This window comes from Pseudorca crassidens, chromosome 8 (genome assembly GCF_039906515.1).
Source record: "Pseudorca crassidens isolate mPseCra1 chromosome 8, mPseCra1.hap1, whole genome shotgun sequence".
Lineage (NCBI taxonomy): Eukaryota > Metazoa > Chordata > Mammalia > Artiodactyla > Delphinidae > Pseudorca > Pseudorca crassidens.
This window is the reverse complement of record NC_090303.1, coordinates 20,991,071-21,015,623: the sequence shown is the minus strand read 5'-3', so window position 1 is coordinate 21,015,623 and position 24,553 is coordinate 20,991,071. Positions and strand designations below refer to the sequence as shown.

General features: G+C 37.8%; 1 protein-coding gene across 4 annotated transcripts in view; it reads right to left on the bottom strand.

The window, feature by feature from the left end:
* RELN (reelin) overlaps positions 1-24,553 on the bottom strand; it is a 521,022-nt gene that overhangs the window by 354,383 nt on the left and 142,086 nt on the right. For all 4 annotated transcript variants that reach the window (XM_067745999.1, XM_067746000.1, XM_067746001.1 and 1 more), the window contains exon 3: positions 15,645-15,780. In XM_067745999.1, the coding sequence (XP_067602100.1) occupies positions 15,645-15,780 (136 nt within the window). The remainder of the gene's footprint in view (positions 1-15,644; positions 15,781-24,553) is intronic.

Genomic DNA, 24,553 nt, shown 5'->3' with positions numbered 1-24,553 from the left:
ATTTAAGTAGCCACATATAGTTACCACGTTAGAAAGTACAATTTTAAACAAATTTTAGAATATGTGTGTGTGTATATGCACATATGTGTATGTATATACATATGTACGTATATACACATATAGCCACATGTATATATATACACAAATATACATCTGTATATAAATATACATATAATGTATATTCAGATAAGTCACAGAGGACAAGATAAGTTCTTTAAAAAATTCTTATCTGGAAGAAGCAATCAAAATTTTATTTCATATTTGTAATAATGTCTTAATATTCAGAGATTTTACTAAAAGCAGAATTAAAATGCTTTTGCTGGTATGTATTATCCAAGTGACTAACTATATTGGCAAACTGTGGAGTTGTTGTTGCCATGAGAAAAGCTTATTTACCTGTTTCCCAGACATTTTCGTCATCACTACTTTTGACTGTGTAGGCAGTTTAATGAAAAGGAAATAATTTCACATTTGGAGCTTCTAAAACTGGTTCCATCAAATTCTACTAATAGAGAAATAACTCAAGTCTCTGCCCACATCTCATTTAGGAAATTTCTGTCAGATATTGAGAACTCCTAATAATTGTAATATGTAAAGCTTTTAGATTTACTGATTTCGATCTTTCTGCTTTCACAAGTGTTCCGTGTGTTTTCAAGTAAGAAGTGCCAAGTGGAGTTGTAATCCCATCTAAACCACAAGGCCTTGTAATAAGAAGCATCTCATGGATTCCAAACCTCAGTCCATTTACTTAAGTACCCTCCACAAGGTATGATTCCATTACAGGAATGGAAGGGATGAAGGGAAGGACGGATTTGCCACATAGTTTTGTTTTGTTCTGTTTCTAGACTTAACATTAGGAAAAACTACTATTTCTATATAAAAAGAAAAGAAACAAAAAAAAATCACTAACAACTACTGATATTTACTGTGGGACAGAATTCCATAGATGCAGGTCCATCTTTGGGCCCTAGTTAAAAATACTTCATTACTGAAGTAGACAATTTTCTCACTATAAAGCAGTTCTACTTCTCTGTTGGTCTTAAGGTTTTGATGCAAAGAAAAGTGTCATAGTGAGATTCCAGTAGATTTCCCTAATATACCCAGTGCCATTTACACAGAGGCTTTTTACAAGAAGGAGACACAGGAAGGGAGAGAGGAGACAGGAAAAAATGAAGGGAATGGTTCTACTTTTTTAATATCTGTAAATTTTTAAAAAATATGTTGTATAATTAATATAACAAAAATAATTTCTTCACACCTTCCTGGTGATTAATGGATATATTTTATCTCAACATTTTACCATACTCCCTAAAATTAAGGATTAAATCCCCAGGAAGCACCTTGACCTCATTTACCAAAATGTTGATAAATAAGAACACACATTAGTCCCTGAACTTAGATTATCTCCTTGTCCAAGCCTAACTGGCTATTTAACTCTGATGAAAAACAGGCCTATGGGGAAATGAGAACTATCAGGCTTCTAGCCACTCACTTTTAAGGGTAGATAATTTTTTTTTTTATCCTGTCATTCAAAGGTATGTTTTTGAGCATCACTGAAATCATTGTCTCAAGTTGGGGAATGTCTGTTTAAAAAAACAAAACTGGACCATCAGAAAAAATCAACACACTTATGACTTAGGAGATAGATGAAATTCCTCCTTTGTAAAACAGCATAGCTGGTTTTATCAAACAGTGTGGATACGATCATTTCAGCCTTCCATGAGCAGTAATTTATCTTTGCAGTAAGCTATGCATAACCTACAAAGTAAAATAACATTTCTGTGTATCAACTGTTAGCATCCTTATCTATAGGCATGAATGCACTCCCCATAAATGCACCCATGGGCAAGTTCCTGATCTTATTTTAAATGTTTAAGTAACAAGGCAAATATCTCCAGTGTTTTCTTCTGATTGATGGGAATAAATGGGCAACCACGCTATCTTTCATGGGAATCATCCAGAAAGACTAGAATGGCTCTCATCAAAAATTAAAGGCATCAGAGATATACTCAAGGCAGCATTTCAAATCTCTGCCTCAGTATTACTTTGAGCCTGTTCAGTGTTCAGAAAGTACCACTGTCTTCAATCCTCTAAAATGATTTTTTGTCTTCTTGCTAGTGTACTTTTAAAGCCTCTCTAGGAGAATCTTCCTTTCAAATATCAAATGTTCAAATATGGTCCACCTGTATACCTCTTTGCTGCCCTGAGTTCAATTCTTTGTTGTTGCTTCAGTATCTTAAATAGAACATTGCTTGCTTCATTCTGTTCTCAGTTGTGAGGGAGTTCACTTAAGGTTAAATCAGCATTAATTTAGGCACAAATCTGATCTTCTTTTTGTTCCATTTTTATTCTAATATTATCCTAGCATCTGTCCAATCAGTTTAACTTAAATCTAACAGTATTCAATTTTGCCTTTAATTCACACATTCTCTCCCTCTATGCAATCCCCTTGTGACAAGGGATGGGTATAATCAGGACCCAAAGAATGAACCTACATCATACATATCAAGATCAGGCCTATGTTTGACATATGAGTCTACTGTGTTCTCCACATTTCAGAAGTTTAAATCAGTGCCTTAGGATATTTGAATGAGTTAGATAATATTATAATATCTCATACAGAGATAGATTTCAAAATGAGGATAGGAAACACATGTTGTCACGTTAAAAAGTTTGAGAAATTCTGATACCCCATTAAAAACTCTAATTTTCATCATATCAATATCATGGGTATTTTATCCTATAAAATAGGTGATGATTTTAGAGGCAAATGTAGTAAAGTGGCAAAAATCACCTGCTTGAAACTGGACTGTCTTCTAAATCCAGGCTGTGTCAATCACTAGGTGAGTTATGTTAGGCAAGTTATATAACATCTCTGTACTTTGATTTACTCATCTGTAAACTGAGAAAATAATAGCACTTCATAGAATTACTGTGAGAATAAAATGGGTTAAAAGATGTCAACTACTTAGAACAGTGACTGGTGCGTTGTATATTTTCAAAAATATTAATGAATTTTGCAGTTGTTATTTTATGGCCTTCTTTTCTTTTTCTTTTTTTTTTTGCGGTACACAGGTCTCTCACTGTTGTGGCCTCTACCGTTGCAGAGCACAGGCTCCAGACGCGCAGGCTCAGCGGCCATGGCTCACGGGCCCAGCTGCTCCGCGGCATGTGGGATCTTCCTGGACCAGGGCACGAACCCGTGTCCCCTGCATCGGCAGGCAGACTCTCAACCACTGCACCACCAGGGAAGCCCTAGCCTTCTTTCCTTGTTAGTTTCTCACTAACTTTTCGGGTTAGAGGCCCTGAAACTAACTTTCTCACTAACTTTTCGGGTTAGAGACTTCCTTCCATCCTTTCTTCCCTCCATCCCTACCTTTTCTCCTCCTCCTCCTCATCCCCCCCACCCTCTTCTTCTCCTTCCTCTTCCCTCTTTTCTCTCTGTACCACCTCCTGACCCTTGGGAATTTTTTTTTTTAACTTACATCCAAAAACTTCAGATAATTAAGCTTACTAATCATTAAAGACTAATCAAATACAAAAGTAAATACAAACTTACTGTCATAAGATCTGCATACTAAGCAGATCTCTGGATGAACTTATCACTTAAAATGTAAATGTCATCAACTGGTGTCAAAAAACTAACGACAAAATAACTTCAGTTATTATTTGATCCATTTGATATATCTGTACCAGTACAACCAGCAACTTTATCCTCAGGCCATCCTCTTCTCTGTGTCTCTCACTTGATTATTTTTAATGGGAAAGGCAGTAAAAAGACAGTCCAGGGAAGACCTTCAAGATGGCAGAGGAGTAAGACGTGGAGATCAGCTTCCTCCCCACAAATACATCAGAAATACATCTACATGTGGAACAACTCCTACAGAATACCTACTGAACGCTGGCAGAAGACCTCAGACTTCTCAAAAGGCAAGAAACTCCCCACATACCTGGGGAGGGCAAAAGAAAAAAGAGAGACAAAAGAATAGGGACGGGACCTACACCTCTGGGAGCAAGCTGTGAAGGAGGAAAGGTTTCCACACACTAGGAAGTCCCTTCACTGGTGGAGACAGGGGGTGGGCGGGAGGGAAGCTTCGGAGCCATGGAGGAGAGTGCAGCAACAGAGGTGCAGAGGGCAAAGTGGAGAGATTCCCACACAGAGGATCGGTGCCGACCGGCACTCACCAGCCCGAAGGCTTGTCCGCTCACCTGTAGAGCCCATGCTCCACAACAAGAGAAACCACTGCAATGAGAAGCCCGTGCACCAAACGAAGAGTAGCCCCTGCTCTCCACAACTAGAGAAAGCCCGCGTGCAGCAACGAAGACCCAACACAGACAAAAATAAATAAATATATAAATAAAAAAAGTAAAATACATTGTCATAATTGTAAGATGCCATCAAATGTAAGACACAACTTTAGAGATACCAAAATGTAAAAGAAACTTCTGTATTTTAGAATCAATGAAATATGTCATTAGTTATTAAGAAATATTTATTGACTATACTCAATATTTTGTAATAACCTATAATGGAAAAGAATCTGAAAAGGAATATATACGTAATATGTATATATGTATGTATGTATATATATATCTGAACCACTGTGCTGTACACCTGAAACTAACATGATGTTGTAAATCAACTATACTTCAATAAATAAAAATAAAGCAAGAAAAAATATTTATTGAGGACTTTCTATTATCTATAGTTCAGTATTAAGAACTATTAGATATATAAAAATACCTAACACAGTCCCTGACCTTGGGGGATTTCAAACCCAGTTAAAAAAGAAAAAACACATGTGAAAAATTAAATAATGATATGAATTAACTAATGATATGAAAACCTCACACAAAATACATTACAAAAGCATATAACCCTGGTTGAATTTTAATTTCTAAAAAGTAATTCTCCCTACCTTAAAAAGTAAAAGCTTTAGTTTTGGAAGTTAGAAAAGAGAGAATCAGAGTATATTTATATTCAAATGCCATAGGTGGTTGTTTTATTTTATCTTTGTGAAATGTTTACATTAATGTTGAACATTAGCAATCCTCTTCAAGTACTACTGGGCACATACTAATTATAGATATTAACTCTTACATATACCTCTACTGAACACATAATAAATACTGTAGTAAGAAACAAAGGTAAGAAATTGCAAGACTTTAGTTCAGAAAACTTCAAATGAATTGTTCAGTGGTCCACGTTCAATCATCAGTTTTCCTGTACTCTCTCACAAACTAATTAGGAAAAGAGATCAACAAAAACATCTTGCCCACATAGGAAGCAACTACTCTATGTAAGATTCAACATAGTCATGGCTTACAATAAGCAGAGACTCAAACATTTATTAAGAATGCTAAAAAGTGCAAATTGCATCATCAAAATTTTATTATGAAATACAAGTGAGGGTGTCTAAACTTCTTTGTAATCAGTAAAAATTACTTCTAACCAAACTGTATTTTTTTTACCAACTGCTAATAAAACACTGTTTGGGGCTGACTTAAAATACCTACATTATGCTTGCCAAGTCACTTCTGACTATAATTTGGTTTCCAATATTACTGATACCAAAAAGAGGATACCCTAGATGACAGATATTTTTTTTAAAAAAACCTGAGAACTAAAAATATATATTTCTCCTCCTACCATAAATCAATACTAGAATGACAATGTATTAAACTACAATGTTTCTCAGACTTCTCTGGTAAGAATCACCTGGAGGGTGAGTTTAAAATATAGATCCCCAGACCCCCTCTTCTGGAGAATATGATTCTCTGGGACAGGGAATTTGTATTTTGGCAAATTCCCCAGCTAATTATTGTCAGAGAATGTGTGGATAAAAACACTAAGGTAATACCTTTCCAGTACCTTGGTTATTTTTTTTAATACATTAATGTATAAAAAAAAAGAAGCATTAACAGATATAAAAGCACTGGGACTTTGAGCACTTAAAACCAGTTGATTTGGAGGAGCGCAAATCAGACATATCAAGAAAAAAACCCCAATATTTGTCATTTTCAAGATCCATTTATCTTTTATAGGTAAGAAACTATATGACAAACCTTTCTAAGTATTTAGCAATGTACTTCTCTGCTCTTTTTTTAAATGTTTATTTATTTATTTATTTTCTTATTAGTCGTCCATTTTATACACATCAGTGTATACATGTCAACCCCAATCTCCCAATTCATCACACCACAACCCCCACCCCTGCCACTTTCCCCCTTTGGTGCCCATACGTTTGTTCTTTACATCTGTATCTCAATTTCTGCTCTGCAAACGGGTTCACCTGTACCATTTTCTAGGTTCAACATATATGCGTTAATACACGATATTTGTTTTTCTCTTTCTGACTTACTTCACTCTGTATGATACTCTCTAGATCCATCCACGTCACTACAAATGACCCAACTTCATTCCTTTCCATGGCTGAGTAATATTCCATTGTACATATGTACCACTTCTTCTTTATCCATTCATCTGTCGATGGGCATTTAGGTTGCTTCCATGACCTGGCTATGGTAAATAGTGCTGCAATGAACATTGGGGTGCATGTGTCTTTTTGAATTATGGTTTTCTCAGGGTATATGCCCAGTAGTGGGATTGCTGGGTCATATGGTCATTCTATTTTTAGTTCTTTAAGGAACCTCCATACTGTTCTCCATAGTGGCTGTATCAATTTACATTCCCACCAACAGTGCAAGAGGGTTCCCTTTTCTCCACACCCTCTCCAGCATTTGTTGTTTGTAGATTTTCTGATGATGCCCATTCTAACTGGTGTGAGGTGATACCTCATTGTAGTTTTGATTTGTATTTCTCTAATAATTAGTGATGTTGAGCAGTTTTTCATGTGCTTCTTGGCCACCTGTATGTCTTCTGTGGTGAAATGTCTATTTAGGTCTTCTGCCCATTTTTGGATGGGGTTGTTTGTTTTTTTAATATTGAGCTGCATGAGCTGTTTATATATTTTGGAGATTAATCCTTCATCCGATGATTCATTTGCAAATATTTTCTCCCATTCTGAGGGTGGTCTTTTCGTCTTGTTTACGGTTTCCTTTGCTGTGCAAAAGCTTTGAGTTTCATTAGGTCCCATTTATTTTTGTTTTTATTTCCATTACTCTAGGAGGTGGATCAAAAAATATCTTGCTGTGATTTATGTCAGAGTGTTCTTCCTATGTTTTCCTCTAAGAGTTTTACACTGCCTGGTCTTACATTTAGGTCTCTAATCCATTTGGAGTTTATTTTTGTGTATGGTGTTAGGGGTGTTCTAATTTCATTCTTTTACAAGTAGCTGTCCAGTTTTCCCAGCACCAACTATTGAAAGACTGGCTATTCTCCAGTGTATATCCTTGCCTCCTTTGTCATAGATTAGTTGACCATAGGTGCGTGGGTTTATCCCTGGGCTTTTTATACTGTTTCATATATATTTCTGTTTTTGTGCCAGTACCATATTGTCTTGATTACTGTAGCTTTGTAGTATAGTCTGAAGTCAGGGAGTCTGATTCCTCCAGCACCGTTTTTTTTCCCTCAAGACTGCTTTGGAGATTCAGGGTCTTTTGTGTCTCCATACAAATTTTAAGATTCTTTGTTCTAGTTCTGTGAAAAATGCCATTGGTAATTTGATAGGGATTGCATTGAATCTGTAGATTGCTTTGGGTAGTATAGTCGTTTTCACAATATTGATTCTTCCAATCCAAGAACATGGTAGATCTCTCTGTCTGCTGGTATCATTTTTAATTTCTTTCATCAGAGTCTTATAGTTTTCTGCATACAGGTCTTTTGTCTCCCTAGGTAGGTTTATTCCTAAGTATTTTATTCTTTTTGTTGCAATGGTAAATGGGAGTGTTTCCATAATTTCTCTTTCAGATTTTTCCTCATTAGTGTATAGGAATGCAAGAGATTTCTGTGCATTAATTTTGTATCCTGCAACTTTACCAAATTCATTGATTAGCTCTAGTAGTTTTCTGGTGGCATCTTCAGGATTCTCTATGTATACTATCATATCATCTGCAAACAGTGACAGTTTTATTTCTTCTTTTCCAATTTGGATTCCTTTTATTTCTTTTTCTTCTCTGATTGCCATGGCTAGGACTTCCAAGACTATGTTGAATAACAGTGGTAAGAGTGGACATCCTCGTCTTGTTCCTGATCTTAGAGGAAATGCTTTCAGTTTTTCACCATTGACAATGATGTTTGCTGTGGGTTTGTCATATATGGCCTTTATTATGTTGAAGTAGATTCCTTCTAAGCCCACTTCCTGGAGTGTTTATCATAAATGGGTGTCAAATTTTGTCAAAAGCTTTTTCTGCATCTATTGAGATGATCATATGGTTTTTATTCTTCAATCTGTTAATATGAGGTATCACAATGATTGATTTGTGTATATTGAAGAATCCGTGCATCCCTGGGATAAATTCCACTTGATCATGGTGTATGATCCTTTTAATGTGTTGCTGGACTCTGTTTGCTAGTATTTTGTTGAGGATTTCTACATCTATATTCATCAGTGATAGTGGTCTGTAATTTTCTTTTTTTGTAGTATCCTTGTCTGGTTTTGGTATCAGGGTGATGGTGGCCTCATAGAATGAGTTTGGGAGTGTTCCTCCCTCTGCAATTTTTTGGAAGAGTTTGAGAAGGATGGGTGTTAGCTCTTCTCTAAACGTTTGATAGAACGCACCTGTGAAGCCATCTGGTCCTGGACTTTTGTTGTTGGAAGATTTTTAATCACAGTTTCAATTTCATTACTTGTGATTGGTCTGTTCATATATTCTATTTCTTCCTGGTTCAGTCTTGGAAGGTTATACCTTTCTAAGAATTTGTCCATTTCTTCCAGGTTGTCCATTTTATTGGCATACAGTTGCTTGTAGTAGTCTCTTAGGATGCTTTGTATTTCTGCGATGTCTGTTGTAACTTCTCCGTTTTCATTTCTAATTTTATTGATTTGAGTCCTGGCCCTCTTTCTTCTTGACTCTGGCTAATGGTTTATCAATTTTAACTTCTCAAAGAACCAGTTTTTAGTTTTATTGATCTTTGCTATTGTTTTCTCTGTTTCTATTTCATTTATTTCTGCTCTGATCTTTATGATGTCTTACCTTCTGCTAACTTTGGGTTTTCTTTGTTCTTCTTTCTCTAGTTCCTTTAGGTGTAATGTTAGATTGTTTATTTTAGATTTTTCTTTTTTCTTCACGTAGGCTTGTATAGCTATGAACTTCCCTCTTAGAACTGCTTTTGCTGCATCCTGTAGGTTTTGGATCGTCATGTTTTCATTGTCATTTGTCTCTAGGTATTTTTTGATTTCCTCTTTGATTTCTTCAGTGATCTCTTGGTTATTTAGTAACATATTGTTTAGCCTCCATGTGTTTGTGTTTTTGTACATTTTTTTCCCCTGTAATTCATTTCTAATCTCATAGCGTTGTGGTCAGAAAAGATGCTTGATATGATTTCAATATTCTTTAATTTACTGAGGCTTGATTTGTGACCCATTATGTGATCTATCCTGGAGAATGTTCCATGTGGACTTGAGAAGAAAGTGTAACCTGTTTTTGAATGGAATGTCCTATAAATATCAATTAAATCTATCTGGTCTCTTGTGTCATTTAAAGCTTGTGTTTCCTTATTTATTTTCATTTTGGATGGTCAGTCCATTGGTGTAAGCGAGGTGTTAAAGTCCCCTACTATTATCGTGTTATTGCCTATTTCCTCTTTTATAGCTGTTAGCAGTTGCCTTATGTATTGAAGTGCTCCTACGTTGGGTGCATATATATTTATAATTGTTATATCTTCTTCTTGGATTGATCCCTTGATCATTATGTAGTGTCTTTCCTTGTCTCTTGTAACATTCTTTATTTTAAAGTCTATTTTTATCTGACATGAGTATTGCTACTCCAGCTTTCTTTTGATTTCTATTTGCAAGTAATATCTTTTTCCAGGCCCTCACTTTCAGTCTGTATGTGTCCCTAGGTCTGAAGCGGGTCTCTTGTAGGCAGCATATATATGGGTCTTGTTTTTGTATCCATTCAGCAAGCCTGTGTCTTTTGGTTGGAGCATTTAATCCATCCACGTTTAAGGTAATTATTGATATGTACGTTCCTATGACCATTTTCTTAATTGTTTTGGGTTTGTTTTTGTAGGTCCTTTTATTCTCTTGTGTTTCCCACTTAGAGAAGTTCCTTTAGCATTTGTTGTTGAGCTGGTTTGATGGTGCTGAATTCTCTTAGCTTTTGATTTCTCCATCGAATCTTAATGAGGTCTCTGCTGGGTAGAGTAATCTTGGTTGTAGGTTCTTCCTTTTCATCACTTTAAGTATATCATGCCACTCCCTTCTGGCTTAGAGTTTCTGCTGAGAAATCAGCTGTTAATCTTATGGGAGTTCCCTTGTTTGTTATTTGTCGTTTGTCCTTTACTGCTTTCAATAATTTTTCTTTGTCTTTAATTTTTGCCAACTTGATTACTATGTATCTCGGCGTGTTTCTCCTTGGGTTTATCCTGTGTGGGACTCTCTGCACTTCCTGTACGTGTGTGGCTATTTCCTTTCCCATGCTAGGGAAGTTTTCGACTATAATCTCTTCAAATATTTTCTCAGGTCCTTTCACTCTCTCTTCTCCTTCTGGGACCCCTATAATGTGAATGTTTTTGCATTTAATGTTGTCCCAGAGGTGTCTTAGGCTGTCTTCATTTCTTTTCATTCTTTTTTCTTTATTCTGTTCCCCAGCAGTGAATTCCACCATTCTGTCTTGCAGGTCACTTATTCGTTCTTCTGCCTCAGTTATTCTGCTATTGATGCTTTCTAGTGTAATTTTCATTTCAGTTATTGTTTTGTTCATCTCTGTTTGTTCTTTCATTCTTCTAGATCTTTGTTAAACATTTCTTGCATCTGCTCGATCTTTGCCTCCAGTTTTTTCGCGAGGTCCTGGATCATCTTCACTATCATTATTCTCAATCCTTTTTCTGGAAGATTGCATATCTCCACTTCATTTAGTTGTTTTTCTGGGGTTTTATCTTCTTCCTTCATCTGGTACATAGCCCTCTGCCTTTTCATGTTGTCTATCTTTCTGTGAATGTGGTTTTTGTTCCACAGGCTGCAGGATTGTAGTTCTTCTTGCTTCTACTTTCTGCCCTCTGGTGGATGAGGCTATCTAAGAGACTTGTGCAAGTTTCCTGATGGGAGGGACTGGTGGTGGGTAGAGCTGGCTGTTGCTCTGCTGGGCAGAGCTCAGTAAAACTTTAATCTGCTTGTCTCATGATGGGTGGGGCTGGGTTCCCTCCCTGTTGGTTGTTTGGCCTGAGGTGACCCAACACTGGAGCCTACCCGGGCTCTTTGGTGGAGCTAATGGTGGACTCTGGGGGGGCTCACACCAAGAAGTACTTCCCAGAACTTCTGCTGCCAGTGTCCTTGTCCCTTGGTGAGCCACAGCTGCCCCCCGTCTCTGCAGGAGACCCTCCAACACTAGCAGGTAGGTTTGGTTCAGTCTCCTATGGGGTCACTGCTCCTTCCCCTGCATCCTGATGCACAGCACTACTTTGCACGTGCCCTCCAAGAGTGGAGTCTCTGTTTCCCCCAGTCTTGTTGAACTCCTGCAATCAAATCCCGTTAGCCTTCAAAGTCTGATTCTCTAGGAATTCCTCCTCCCGTTGCCGGACCCCCAGGTTGGGAAGCCTGATGTGTGACTCAGAACCTTCACACCAGTGGGTGGACTTCTGTGGTATAAGTGTTCTCCAGTTTGTGAGTCACCCACCCAGCAGTTATGGGATTTGATTTTATTGTGATAGCACCCCTCCTACTGTCTCATTGAGGCTTCTCCTGTGTCTTTGCATGTGGGGTATCTTTTTCAGTGAGTTCCAGTGTCTTCCTGTCAATGACTATTCAGCAGTTAGTTGTGATTCCAGTGTTTTCGAAAGAGGGAGTGAGAGCATGTCCTTCTACTCCGCCATCTTGAACCAACGTCCAGTTCCTTGGTTATTTATCAGCATCTTCCAATTTTGTTTTTGGTTTGGGGAGTCCCTGATTTGAGGCTGATCACCTCTGCAGACTCTGGACTTCCTGCAAAGCTGAGGACTAGATCCAGGACTCTGCATGCTCATAACAACCCTTTTCAGGAAATTATTACTAACCTTATATAATGGGTGGGAAAATTAAGTCTCAGATTCACTTGGCCCATACCATGTATTTTGAGGGCACCCCCCAAAAAATACCTACATTATTTATCAGAAGAGAATACAATTTGATATCCCAGCAACAGTGAGGCCATAAGCCATCAAATATCATTTTAAAACAGGTTAAATGAGTAACTATATCTATTTGGACATAGGCAGTTCTGTACTGCTGGCATAGATTTAATTTGTGTTCTTTCAAAAAAGTAATTCTTGTTTTAAATGAAGAAGTTATGCATTGCAAGAATTTAAATTACCCTAACAAGTGCCAACATGAGTAAGATAAAGCATGCCAAAAGAGAGTCAGAGCTTACTATTAAACTAAAGAAAAAGACAACATTGTACATCAGATACAGCTGGCCCTCCGTATCCCCGGATTTTGCTTCCATGGTGGGTTGAATCTCTGGATGAAGAAACCACAGATACAGAGGGTCTGCTGTACCATGCCGTTTCACATACAGGACTTGACCATACATGGGAGGTCCTAGAACCAATAACCCCCACCCTCCCAGGATACAGAATTCAAAGGGCATTTTCTGTGAATTCTATGTATAATTCCTTGAGCCAACTGTGGAGGAATCACGAAGAAATAAGAATTTGCCCTTATCCAATCTAATCTAATAGAAAAGGCAAGAAATTAACTCAAATAAATATAGAGTAAAATATAGTCAGCATTAAAATAGAGTTACAAGCAAAATGTGACAGTACACATCACTTCTGTTGCTGATGTCTTAGAAGCTTTACAGAAGATTTTTTAAGAATGCCAGCTTGGAGAGAGAGGCATGGACATATATACACTACCAAACGTAAGGTAGATAGCTAGTGGGAAGCAGCCGCATAGCACAGGGAGATCAGCTCGGTGCTCTGTGACCGCCTGGAGCGGTGGGATAGGGAGGGTGGGAGGGAGGGAGATGCAAGAGGAAAGAGATATGGGAACATATGTATATGTATAACTGATTCACTTTGTTATAAAGCAGAAACTAGCACACCATTGTAAAGCAATTATACTCCAATAAAGATGAAAATAAATAAATAAATAAATAAAAAGAATGCCAGCTTGAAGAAAGAATAGGAATTTAACAATTGAATTTGAGAGAATAAAGCGTTCTAGGCTAAGGGAAAAGCATGGCGAAAGAGAGGAAGTCATGGAATGTATAGGGAATTGTGGGAAGTACTGCCAATTTGTGCCCATCAGGAGGTGCAGGCTATGGGAGACGAGAGAAGATGATCAACAGCAAGATTTGGAAGAACCTTGAAACCAATGTCCAAGGGCTGGCCTTTAGAAGGAAGTCTTAGGATATCCAAGTTTTGAGCACTTGTGCCTTAGAAAGATTAACTGGACAACAATGTGCAAGATGGACTGGATGGAAAATAGGCTGGAGGTGAACAGACCAGTTAGGAAGCTACTGCAATCATCTTAGCAAGAGGTACTGGAAGGAAAGGGTTCAAGTGTGAAAAACTTTCTGAGGGAGAAAATGATGGGATTAAATGTCAACCACCTGGGTGGGATGAATCTCACGTTTGCAGCCTGAGTAACCCAGAGCAGTGGTCCCCAACCGTCTTGGCACCAGGGACCGGTTTCATGAAGACACGGGGGGGTGGGGGGAGATGGTTCAGGCAGTATGCAAGTGATGGGGAGTGATGGGGAGCAGCAGAGAAAGCTTCGCTCCTCACCCGCTGCTCACTTCCTGCTGTGCGGACTGGTTCCTAACAGGCCGCTATCAGTCTGCGGACTGCGGGGGGTTTGGGGACCCCTGACCCAGAGGATAGGCAGAGAGAGAGTAGATAATCAGTGATGTGATATAAACCCTTGACATTCAACTGTGTATTATTAAGGGAGAAGAAAAGGTAGTGGTAAATTTTGGAGTATGCAGGTTTTATGGGATTTTGTTGTCTGAATAGAAGGTTGGAATAGAACACTATTCAAGATGAATTCCAGCTCTGTTTCACCTGACTGCCCATAGAATAGCTGTTTCTGAACTGCCTTTGACCTTGTTCCATTGGCCTACTCGTCCATTCAAGAAATATTTAGTAAATGCTTACTGTGTGTGCAGAGACTGTACTAGACAACTGGGGCAAATCAGTGAACAAAATAGAAATGCGTTCTTGCCTTCAAGGAACTTGCATTTCAGCAGGAACAATCACACAATAAATAACATACATAATTAAATAAATGAAGTATATCATGTGTTAGAAGTGAACAAAGGGCTATGAGGGAAAAAAGAGACGACTAAGAAAGATGAGAAGCAGTGATTGTAAGGCAAGGGTAGGGGAACAATCTATATTGAGAGATGTCACAAGTCACAGACTTTGAACCGTAGTTCAGAGTTTATCTAAGGATGCTGTTGGGACATTGCTCACTACATTTCCCTGTTTCCTCTTAATGAAAACAAAGGAGAGATTCAGTAGGTTTCTATAGAGTTCTGACTTCTTACCACCATGAATCAGCTAACTGATCACATTTTCCTCTTGGCACTAGTGGCTAGAAAGCTAAAAGCTAAATCTCTAATCTGTGGTCTTCTTCTAAACCATGTATGGAGCCTCACAGCATTTTTTTGTACCTGTTTTCATCTTATTTTCTGAATATCATTTTCCTATTGCCTTGATTTCTTCACATACTTTTATCTTATTGTGTATTTTAATCAGCTAAAATCCAATTTAGATCTCCTGAGGTATAAATAAATATGCAAAAATAAACTGCTAAAATTACTTTTTTTTTTTTTTTTTACAGTTTTGGCCTCTTTTGACACCAAAATGAGAGGCTTTAATGTTAAATCTGTTAAAATAATACATTTAAATAGTGACTGTATATGTAACCTCATGAGAGGTATATTTGTAACCTAGACGGACCCTATGGGGCCTTCCCAGGACAGACCACCCCATGTGCTACACCTGTCTCTTACTTGTAGAAAAACTTTAGCCTCCTAGGCCTTCCCTGAGTGCCAAAGCATAAATTTAACCAGAGAAGTAAGAAAATACGGAAACAAAGGCAAACAGCCAAGCAAGACAAAATTATAATAGTTTAGTCAAGGACCTTTAGTTCCTCCTCAAGGGCTACAGATAATATTCTGAGCCATGTCCTCTGAGCTGCTGTGTAGATACTGAAACCCCCACCAGGTGGTTAACTGTATGCTGCCCACAAACACCTTGACCCCACACCAGCTGGAACCAGAGGTTGATAATATCAACTCCTGTTTACCTCGCCATCAACCAATCAGAAGAATGTCCATGAGCTGATCACGTACCCCACAACCCTCTCCCTCACCCTGTCTTTAAAAAACCTTTCCCTGAAAGCCACTGGGGAGTTCAGGTCTTTTAAGCACTAGCTGCCTGGACTCCTTGTTTGGTGCCCTGATATAAACACTGTACTTCCCTTCACCACAAGCTGGTGTCCACAGATTGGCTTTACTGTGTGCAGGCGAGTGGACCCAAGTTTGGTTTGATAACACATTTGCCTTCTGTACCAGTCACAGACATTTTGGGTACTTACATGAAATTCACACAGCCTGTGCCAGCAGGTGGAGCAATCCAGACGAAGCTGAGGTTGGTTGTGGGCAGATGACTCACATGAGAGGCCACCACACTGCACATAAACTGGTTACCAAACTGGTGGTCAGACATGATCCCTGACAAACAGAAAGGAAGGGAAGTTGTTATAAAAACAATAAAACAAAGTCCTTAGGATGGCATAATAATATTTTCTGGACATTTTTCTTTTATGTTAAGATTCAACATGTTGTTTGGTTTCCCTGTAAGTTATGCAATTTTCTACTTCCTATTGTCAGAAGGAAATGAATCATTTAAAACATTATGGCTAAGGAGCAATCTACTATATATTGCTATAGTATTTGCTTCATTTTGATTTTGTTGACTGGTCTTTGCCCATCAACAAAGACCACCAGGAACACGGTATAACAAGGTTGGATTTATTGGAAGTGTTTGCAGCAATGGAGACCAAATACTATTGGGAACTTGGAGGTATCTCAGTATGAGGATGTTAGGAAGAGCTTCTTAAAATATTTGGGCTTGTGTTAGGTTATTTTAGAGAGTAGGGTGATCAAGCTGGCCCAGGAATTTCCTGATTGTAGTACTGAAAGTCCTGCATCCTGGGGACCCCCTCAGTCTTGTTGGGGAGGTTCCAGGTAAAGGTGGTTTTGCCTCTGGATTTGGTACTATCAGAAAGTGGGAGCAATTTTATCACTGAGTATCTTAATTTTTATCTATGAGACATGAGGAATGGAGTAGGGCTAAAGCTGAGATCGATAAAAAAGCAGCGGCAGTCATGTTAGCATGGAGAGGGGATGTTGGTCATTTTTGTGGTTTGCACCATGTTCTTGCTTTTTTTGTCTGTGTTCAGGCATGATTACAAGGTGATCTTGTTTTTGTCTCAAACCACAACTGTCTCAGAGTGGATGACCTATGAAACTGCTCATGTTCAACACGAGAACATCATGGCCTAGCTGAGTACCAAGTCAGCTCCCAGCTGAGCTATCAGGAGATGCTTTTTTTCTTTTTTAATAAGGTGATTCTCGTATGTTTACCTCAGATATAAAATATTAATAGATAACTCAACACTAAGAAAATGAATAACTTGATTTTTGTAAATAGGCAAAAGATCTCACCAAAAAAGATATATAGATGGCAAATAAGCATACAAAAAGATGTTCAACATCATATGTCATTAGAGAATTGCAAATTAAAACAATGAAATGCCTCTACACACCTAATATTCAACAAAAGTCCAAAACACTGATAATTCCAAACGCTGGTAAGGATGTGGAACTACAGTAACTTATTCATTGCTAGTGAGAATGCAAAATGGTATAGCCATTTTGGAAGACAGTTCGGTGTTTTCTTACAAAAATAAACATACTCTTACCACATAATCCAGAAATCACACTCCTTGGTATTCACTCAAATAAACTGAAAATTTATGTCCACTCAAAAACCTGCATACGGATGTATATAGCAGTTTTATTCATAACTGTCAAAACTTGGAAACAACCAAGATATCCTTTATTAAGTGAATGGATAAACTGGTACATCCAAACAATAGAATATTTTTCAGAGTTAAAAGGAAATGAGCTATCAAGCCATGAAAAGACATGAATAAATAAGTGCATAGTACTAAATGAAAGAAGCCAATATGAAAGAACTACATGCTATATGATTCCAACTATTTGACATTCTAGAAAAGGTAAAATTATGGAGATAGTGGTTGCCGGGGTTAGGAGGGAAGGAGGGAGGTATGAATAGGCAGAGCACAGAGGATTTGTAGGTCAGGGAAACTATTCTTTATAATATTGCAATGGTGAATACACAACACCAAGAATGAAACCTAATGTAAAGTATGGACTTTGAGTGACAATGATGTGTCAGTGTAGGTTCATTTGCTGTAACAAAGATATCACTGTGGTGCAGGATGCCTGGGAGGTTGAGGGTGGGGTGGGTGGTATATGGAAAAACGTTTTACTCAATTTTGCTGTGACCTAAAACTGCTCTAAAAATAAAGTTTATTAATTAACAAAACACTACCAGGAGTGGTCAGTTAAATAAAAAATTAATTTGTTGGCTTTGTGAACTTGGGCAAATGGCTTACTCTCTCTGAAATCCAGTTTCCCTGTCTTTAAAATGAAAACACATGTCCACTCCACCCTAAAGTTATTGTGAGAATTAAATGACTCAATACATATGACAGCATCTGGTACAGTAACCCTGTATGTGGATAGGTGCCCTGCCTACATGTCATCACAGCAGTTCACACATTGCTCCATCATACCCTGGACCATCTCTCCAGGGAGTCTATGAGGGACTAGGTCTTTAATCTTTATATTTCAAGCGACTATCACAATGTCTGGCACATCACAGATACTCAAGAAATATTTTCTAAATAAATACAAGAATAATTTAACTATAAAAATAAAAGACAATGTAAATTATACATGTTACCTCAACTAATGAAATAGAATCTTCTAGAATAGCAAGTTGTTCAGAATAGGTCATACTGGCCAAAGAAATAGAACAAGTCTATATTTTGACATATCCTAATGATGTTACTTTTCTCAAGTATATATATATATAGGTATTTTTAAAGCTGTATCTTGAGACAAAAGGATGAAAGTCATCAAGCCAGAGAAACCACAACGTTAGAGAGGATGACAGACTCCAGACTCCCAAGGAAATCACAGAGTGCTGAAGGAGACTCAGTAGTCGTGACTCAGGAATTGCCACTCCCCTCTGGTCGGGCAAAAAGCAGGGATCCAGTGTATGGAAAATGATACATCTGCAGGAGTCAGCCTGGCCAAAAATGAAAGCAAAAGTTCCAGCCACAATCATGTGGGAATGGAAATGAATCAAACAAAATAACGTTTCAGGGTCTCAGAGTCTTGCTAACAGAATGCATGTTCAAATATCTCCTCACTCCTCAAAGCTCCTCTTAGAAAGTGAGTCATGTCTAGACTGCATATTACTTGACAGAGTTTTATAAGGTAGCTATAGAGTTGCAATTGCCTAATTCCGTACCCTGGGTAAATACCCTACAGGACGACATTCTTGCAATCCAACCGTCTAGCACAGCAGTTCTCCAACTTGGCTACACAGAAGCAACACCTAAAGAGATTGAATAAATACTGGTTCCCAGACATTCTGAGTGAACCAGCAGAAAAAAACAGTATTTACAGAATCCCTGTGTTGCATCAAACACTGGGTTAGGCCCTATGGAGGTACACAGAAGAAATATAGAACATTGTCCCTACCTTGAAATGACTTCTGCTGGGACGAGAAAACTGGAATAAACTAACATTATAAACAGAACAACTAGAAAATAAGTAAGTGCTAACTGCGTGGTATTTGCGAAAAATACAAAAGAGGAGAGAAAGAGTGATTAATGTGGACAATTACAATAATGACAACGAATGTTTATTGAGCACTTACTATGGCCTGACACTATTCTAAGCGTTTCATGAATATTTACTTGTTTAAGCCTCTTAACAATCCTATGCAGTAGGAGCTGTTATTTTCTCTATTTTACCCATGAGGAAACTAATATGATGAAGATAAATACTTGCTTACAGTTATACAGCAAGGGCAGTATAGCCTGGATTCAAACAAGCATCCTTGCTGCACAGTCAGAAATGGCACTGTAGACAACAAGGTCCTACTGTATAGGGAACTATATTCAATATCTTATAGTAAACTATAATAGAAAAAGAAAAAAATGACTGTTGAAGAGGGAGACTGGAATTGAGTTTTGAGGGAAAAACTAAGATTTCCCATATTTGTTTTTATGCACATGAGGCAGGAGAGTATAAGCACGAGATCGTACCCTCAGCTCTGTCACCCGCCGCTGCATGACCTTGGTCAGGTTGCTCCCTCTCAAGCTTCAGTTCCAACATCTATAAACTGCTGGTCCATGATCTCTAAGACTCCTTTCAGTGCCTTAGCTCTCTGAGTACAATTTAAATGAACAGAAGAAAGATGGGAGGACAGCTCACAAAGGCAGACATAATGAGCAGAGGTACGCATATAAAATGAGAACAAGGAGGAGAGCAGTCAGCATCAGCTTCCAGTGTTCTGTGAAACACAATTTACTGCAACTGCCACAGTGATCTCCTTAATGGCTTCTGTGTCATGAAAGACATATGCCATCTAATATATGTGATTTGGAAACCTATTCTTGGATAACTTTAATTTGAATTTGATAATGAATTTAAATTTACGATGGTGCTTTCTCTTGCTGCATGCTGGATAATAGGATATATATATTGAGTTTTAATATTACTTGAAAAAGGGAAAATCAGATCTATGATAAAAGAATTTAATTACACTGTGTATCTCAGGGAGATATATACATATAAAATATATATGTGTGTAGTGTAGCTATAATAAAGATTTTATTTTCATTGTTGTGGCTATGTGTAAACTTTCATACAAAAATTTTTTCTGTGGAATTTCTTCCCCCGAAAAAGAAGCTATTCTTTTCCAAGAGAACTGGACTATGAGAGAAAGAAAGCACTTCAAGAAGTATGGCTCTCTTTGTCTAACTTTGGATGAAGAAGTAAAGGGTATCCTTCAATCTGTGAGGTTCTATGAGACCGATAACTGTCCTGATAGATTTTAAAGCATTTACGTTATAGATACATTTTCCTTTTGAATATTGTGTACACACATTTGAAAAATAGGAATATTGACAATCTAACTATAATTTCTGAATCAAGAAATAACCAAGGTAACTTTTTAATATAACTCTTCCTTTGACAAAGTATGAGTGTTTTAAATTCATTAAATTCTTCAAACCATTGGATATCTAATTTAAAATTATCTAGCACCTGTCTTCTTAATCAAAGTTGTGGTTAAAGGATAGGAATCTATGCCAGAGCTTCCTTTATCCACATTATACTTCTGCAAGATTAGGCTCACGATGTCTTTAATTGTTCTAAAGTTGCTTCCATGATCCCTTTTAAGACAGTGATACTCATTTCTGTGCCTTCCGGGATGTCATTTTCCTTGACAAGTCTTCAGTTATTTTAAGTTTGTGACTAAACCTTGTATGAACTCCATTTTCCCTCAGGAATACTCTTCTATGCTTTTAATGTGCATACCTTGAGTCTTCAGAACTTTAACTAGAATTTCTATGATTCCCCCATTTTGAAAATAAAATGTACACATCCTCATAAAAGTGTAGGCTATTCGCTTCCAAGAAACACCCTAAAGATGCTATTACCAAAAATAACCAATGTACTAGGAAAATTACACATTCATGTTGGGTTTATTCTATATTTTATAGATTAAAGACGTGGATTACTAAAATCGGTTCAGTTTGTAATTTGCCATAGTTAGGGTTAAAGTGGGTAGAAGCATGTCCTGGTTTTTTCATGTGATTCAAGAACTAAGATATCTGTGGATGGGATATCACGAAATAAAGGGAAAGTACATTAAGATTATAGATTTTTGGTTTGTGATAAATGTAACCTTCATATATAAAAATTATGAAATCTTAAATATTTTATTGTTTCAAACACTTTCAGAAAGTATGGCAGAATATTTTGTCAGGAAGTTTATTAAATTCATTCACTTATGTCTGTATAAAAAGTGTAAGAACAGACAAATATTTAAGATGATTTGTTTCCTTTTATTTTCATCATTTTCTCTTTGTTTCAAAGGGATATCTAAAGGCTTACATGAGTTAATAAAAAGTAGACTGTTCTGAAAATGTAGTCTGGAAAGTTAGTGTTATATTTTAAGTGAAGAGAGAAAGTGAATTATGGAGTTCCTTTATGTCATTCTTTAATCTTTTCATTTGATTCAAATATGAATAACTGTTTACTTGCAGAATTTGACTTGTCTATTATTTGCCTTCTTTGCTAGGTCAATGTACACAAATATTTCAACAAAGTTAAACATGATTTTATATGCTGAAAAGTAATCACCGAACTTCCTGAAAACATACTTATTGCAGCTTATCTGTGAAGTACCAGCCTGATGAAAATGGATATGAAAATAATAGCTTTCAAGTAGTGATGCAAGTTAATGAAAAGTATGGGCACCCACACTCACACATATGCACTGGGTATATTTAACTTTTAAAGCATTGATTTGAAGGCATTTGGTTTCAGATTTAGGTCTAGAAGGAAAAAAGTACGAAAACCTTTTAAAACTCTTTCTGGAATTGTATGTCTCTGGGTATACATTAGAAATGTATGAGGATCCATGCTATTCCCATACGTCTTGTTGGTTATACACAAAGAACTTATTCTAAGTCAACCTGATTCTTTCCTCACTCATGCAGTTACAAAGGTGAGAATTCTTGCTTTTGCCTTCCCTCTTCATCCCTCTTCCGGCACTACTGTTTATCAAATGCCCTCTCTGTGCCAGGTGTTTTCCCCATGTTATTACCTTACTACTATTATAGAGGCAATAGAGGGGAAAGGTTGAGAGCACAGACCCTGGAGGCAGTCTGCCTGGGTTCAGATCTTTGCTCCACTACCAAGGAATTGTGGAATTTGGGGCAGGTTACTGAAACACTGTTCCTCACTTTCCTCTCCAGGAAAATGGAGATGATAATAATAGGGTGGCTCTGAAGATGAGATGAATATATGCACATAGTTAGCACTCTATGTGTTAGCTGTTACTATCATTCCCACTTCAGAGATAAATGAGAATTATCAAGAACCGGTGGATTTAAGTGACTTTCCAACACTTAAACAAGTGTTGATAACAGAGCTAGTGAACAGCACTGGAACACAGATCCATCTTCTATCTTACACTGTCCACTGGATTCCTCCCTCCTTGTGTCCATAAGAGGCAGTACCTCAATTCCGGGACAGACCCCTGTGTCGATCCAACCTAAATCCAAATCCAGTGATGAAATGCAAACCATCTGAGAGTGAGCATGAAGAGGGCCCCTGCTCTAGGAACAAACTCAGGTGCTGTCCTCCCCCCACCCCACATTCCAACCCTCTCTCTCCAAAGATGTCAATTTCTTATCAGACAGTTTTTGGATAACCTTTGTCCTCTTGCTAGACACATCCCTGAGTTAGGTACAGACGTGAGTGAGACATCTTTAGGTCAAAAGTGCTCCCCTAAGGGGCAAAGCCATCCAGTTACACTTAGGTCTATGTGGCCACCGAGTTTGACAGAGCAGCATCCTTTCCAAAGAGCTATGTAAAGTCTGCACTGTATTTAACTGAAGCTCTCTGATCCACTGTTTCAAAGCATATCTCTGCTGCCTTTCCTCCTAACACTGCATACTCTGCCTCCCCTCTTAAAAGTTGCTTGGTGGTAGATAATCTCTACACGTTGTCTGCCCCCAGCCTTTCCAAACTAACTGCACCATGCTGGCTATGTGTCCAGAACTATACTCCCCTCCTTTTCACTGCTGCACTTGACTGAATCTAGATTTCCCCACACTTGGTCCTCACTTCATATTGCATTCTTCTATATTCAAGTCTCATGAGCGTTGGTCTAGTAGGTGGAAACTAAGTTGCATGCCTTCACCCTAGAAAGGAAGTATGAAAATTCTATTTGGGGACGGTGGTACTAACAATATGGGAAACTGTATAGAAATGGTGGCCAATCATAGATGGCTTATGTCTACTTCAGAGGGCAATTTCAAAGTCTATAAAGTTCTGGATTTCTTGATCCAAAAATAGCTAAAATAACTGATAGTCTTAAAAGACCACAGCTTTTAGGACTATTTCCATGAACTCTACATTGAGTTCTTTACCCTTGACCTTGAACGGGCTTTCTGTCACAGGAAAAGTACTGCTCATAGCAGTCAATCTATTTGATGGACAGGAGCAAAAGCTCCCCATACCCTTCCTGCACAGCCTAATAGATTTCCCCAAAAGTCACATAAGGAGAGAAGATGTGCCTCTGGTTTCTGACTCCAGAGGTGTAAATCTGGAATAAATGACAGAGTTCCTGCTAAAGGAGGAACATCAATGAGCCAGCATAATATTTATTATCTCAGCTAAAGTACACTACCTACCTAGTCTTGGAGTCACTCCAATCAATCATCAACTCTTTCTGATGTTACCTCAAAATTTTTTCAACTGTGTCCCTCTTGCCTACCCTTCCCACCATGGCTTTATTTCAGGCTTTCATTAGCTCTTTTTTTGACCAGTGCCAATAGCTCCCAAACTGGTCTCTGTATTCAGTTTTGCCTCCTCAGGTTAATTCTCAGTACAGGTATCTTTCTAAAATGCAAATCTGATTTTATCATTCTACTGATTTAAATCCTTCAGTGCAATCCAAACTTGACAAAATTAGTCCTAAGTACTTCAACATGAAATTCTGTCCTCTACCTAACTGGGCTCATCTATCATGACCCTTACTCAAACTTCATACTCTACAAAACCAAACTGAATATAGTTGTATGTACTTATCTCTGGCTTTGCTCCTGTTCTTTCTGCCTAGACCAGGGGTCAGCAAACTATGACCCACTGGTCAAATCTGGACTATGGTCTGTTTTTGTATAACCACTGAACTAAGAATAGTTTTACATTTGAAAAGTTGTAAAAAAAAATGAAAAATATGCAAAAGAGACCTACTGTTATAACCTGAAAGGCCTAAAATGCTAACTATCTGGCCATTTACAGAAAAAGTTTGCTGACCCTTGACCTAAAGTGCCCTTTCTTCCTCTGGCTTGGCTAGACCATTACTTTTCACTTAATACACACAAGATCATAAACCATCTCCTCCACAAAATTTTCCTGTACAATTCCTCCTGTATCCAAGGTTAATGTTAGGAACATTTGCATGTTCTCATAATACCCAGAGAACTGTTCTGTTATTGAAGTACTCATTGCATTACAGAGAGTTATCTGTCTTCCCAATTAGATAAGTTAGTTATATTATAAATTATTTTATCTATAAAAATTTATCATACGCACATAATAA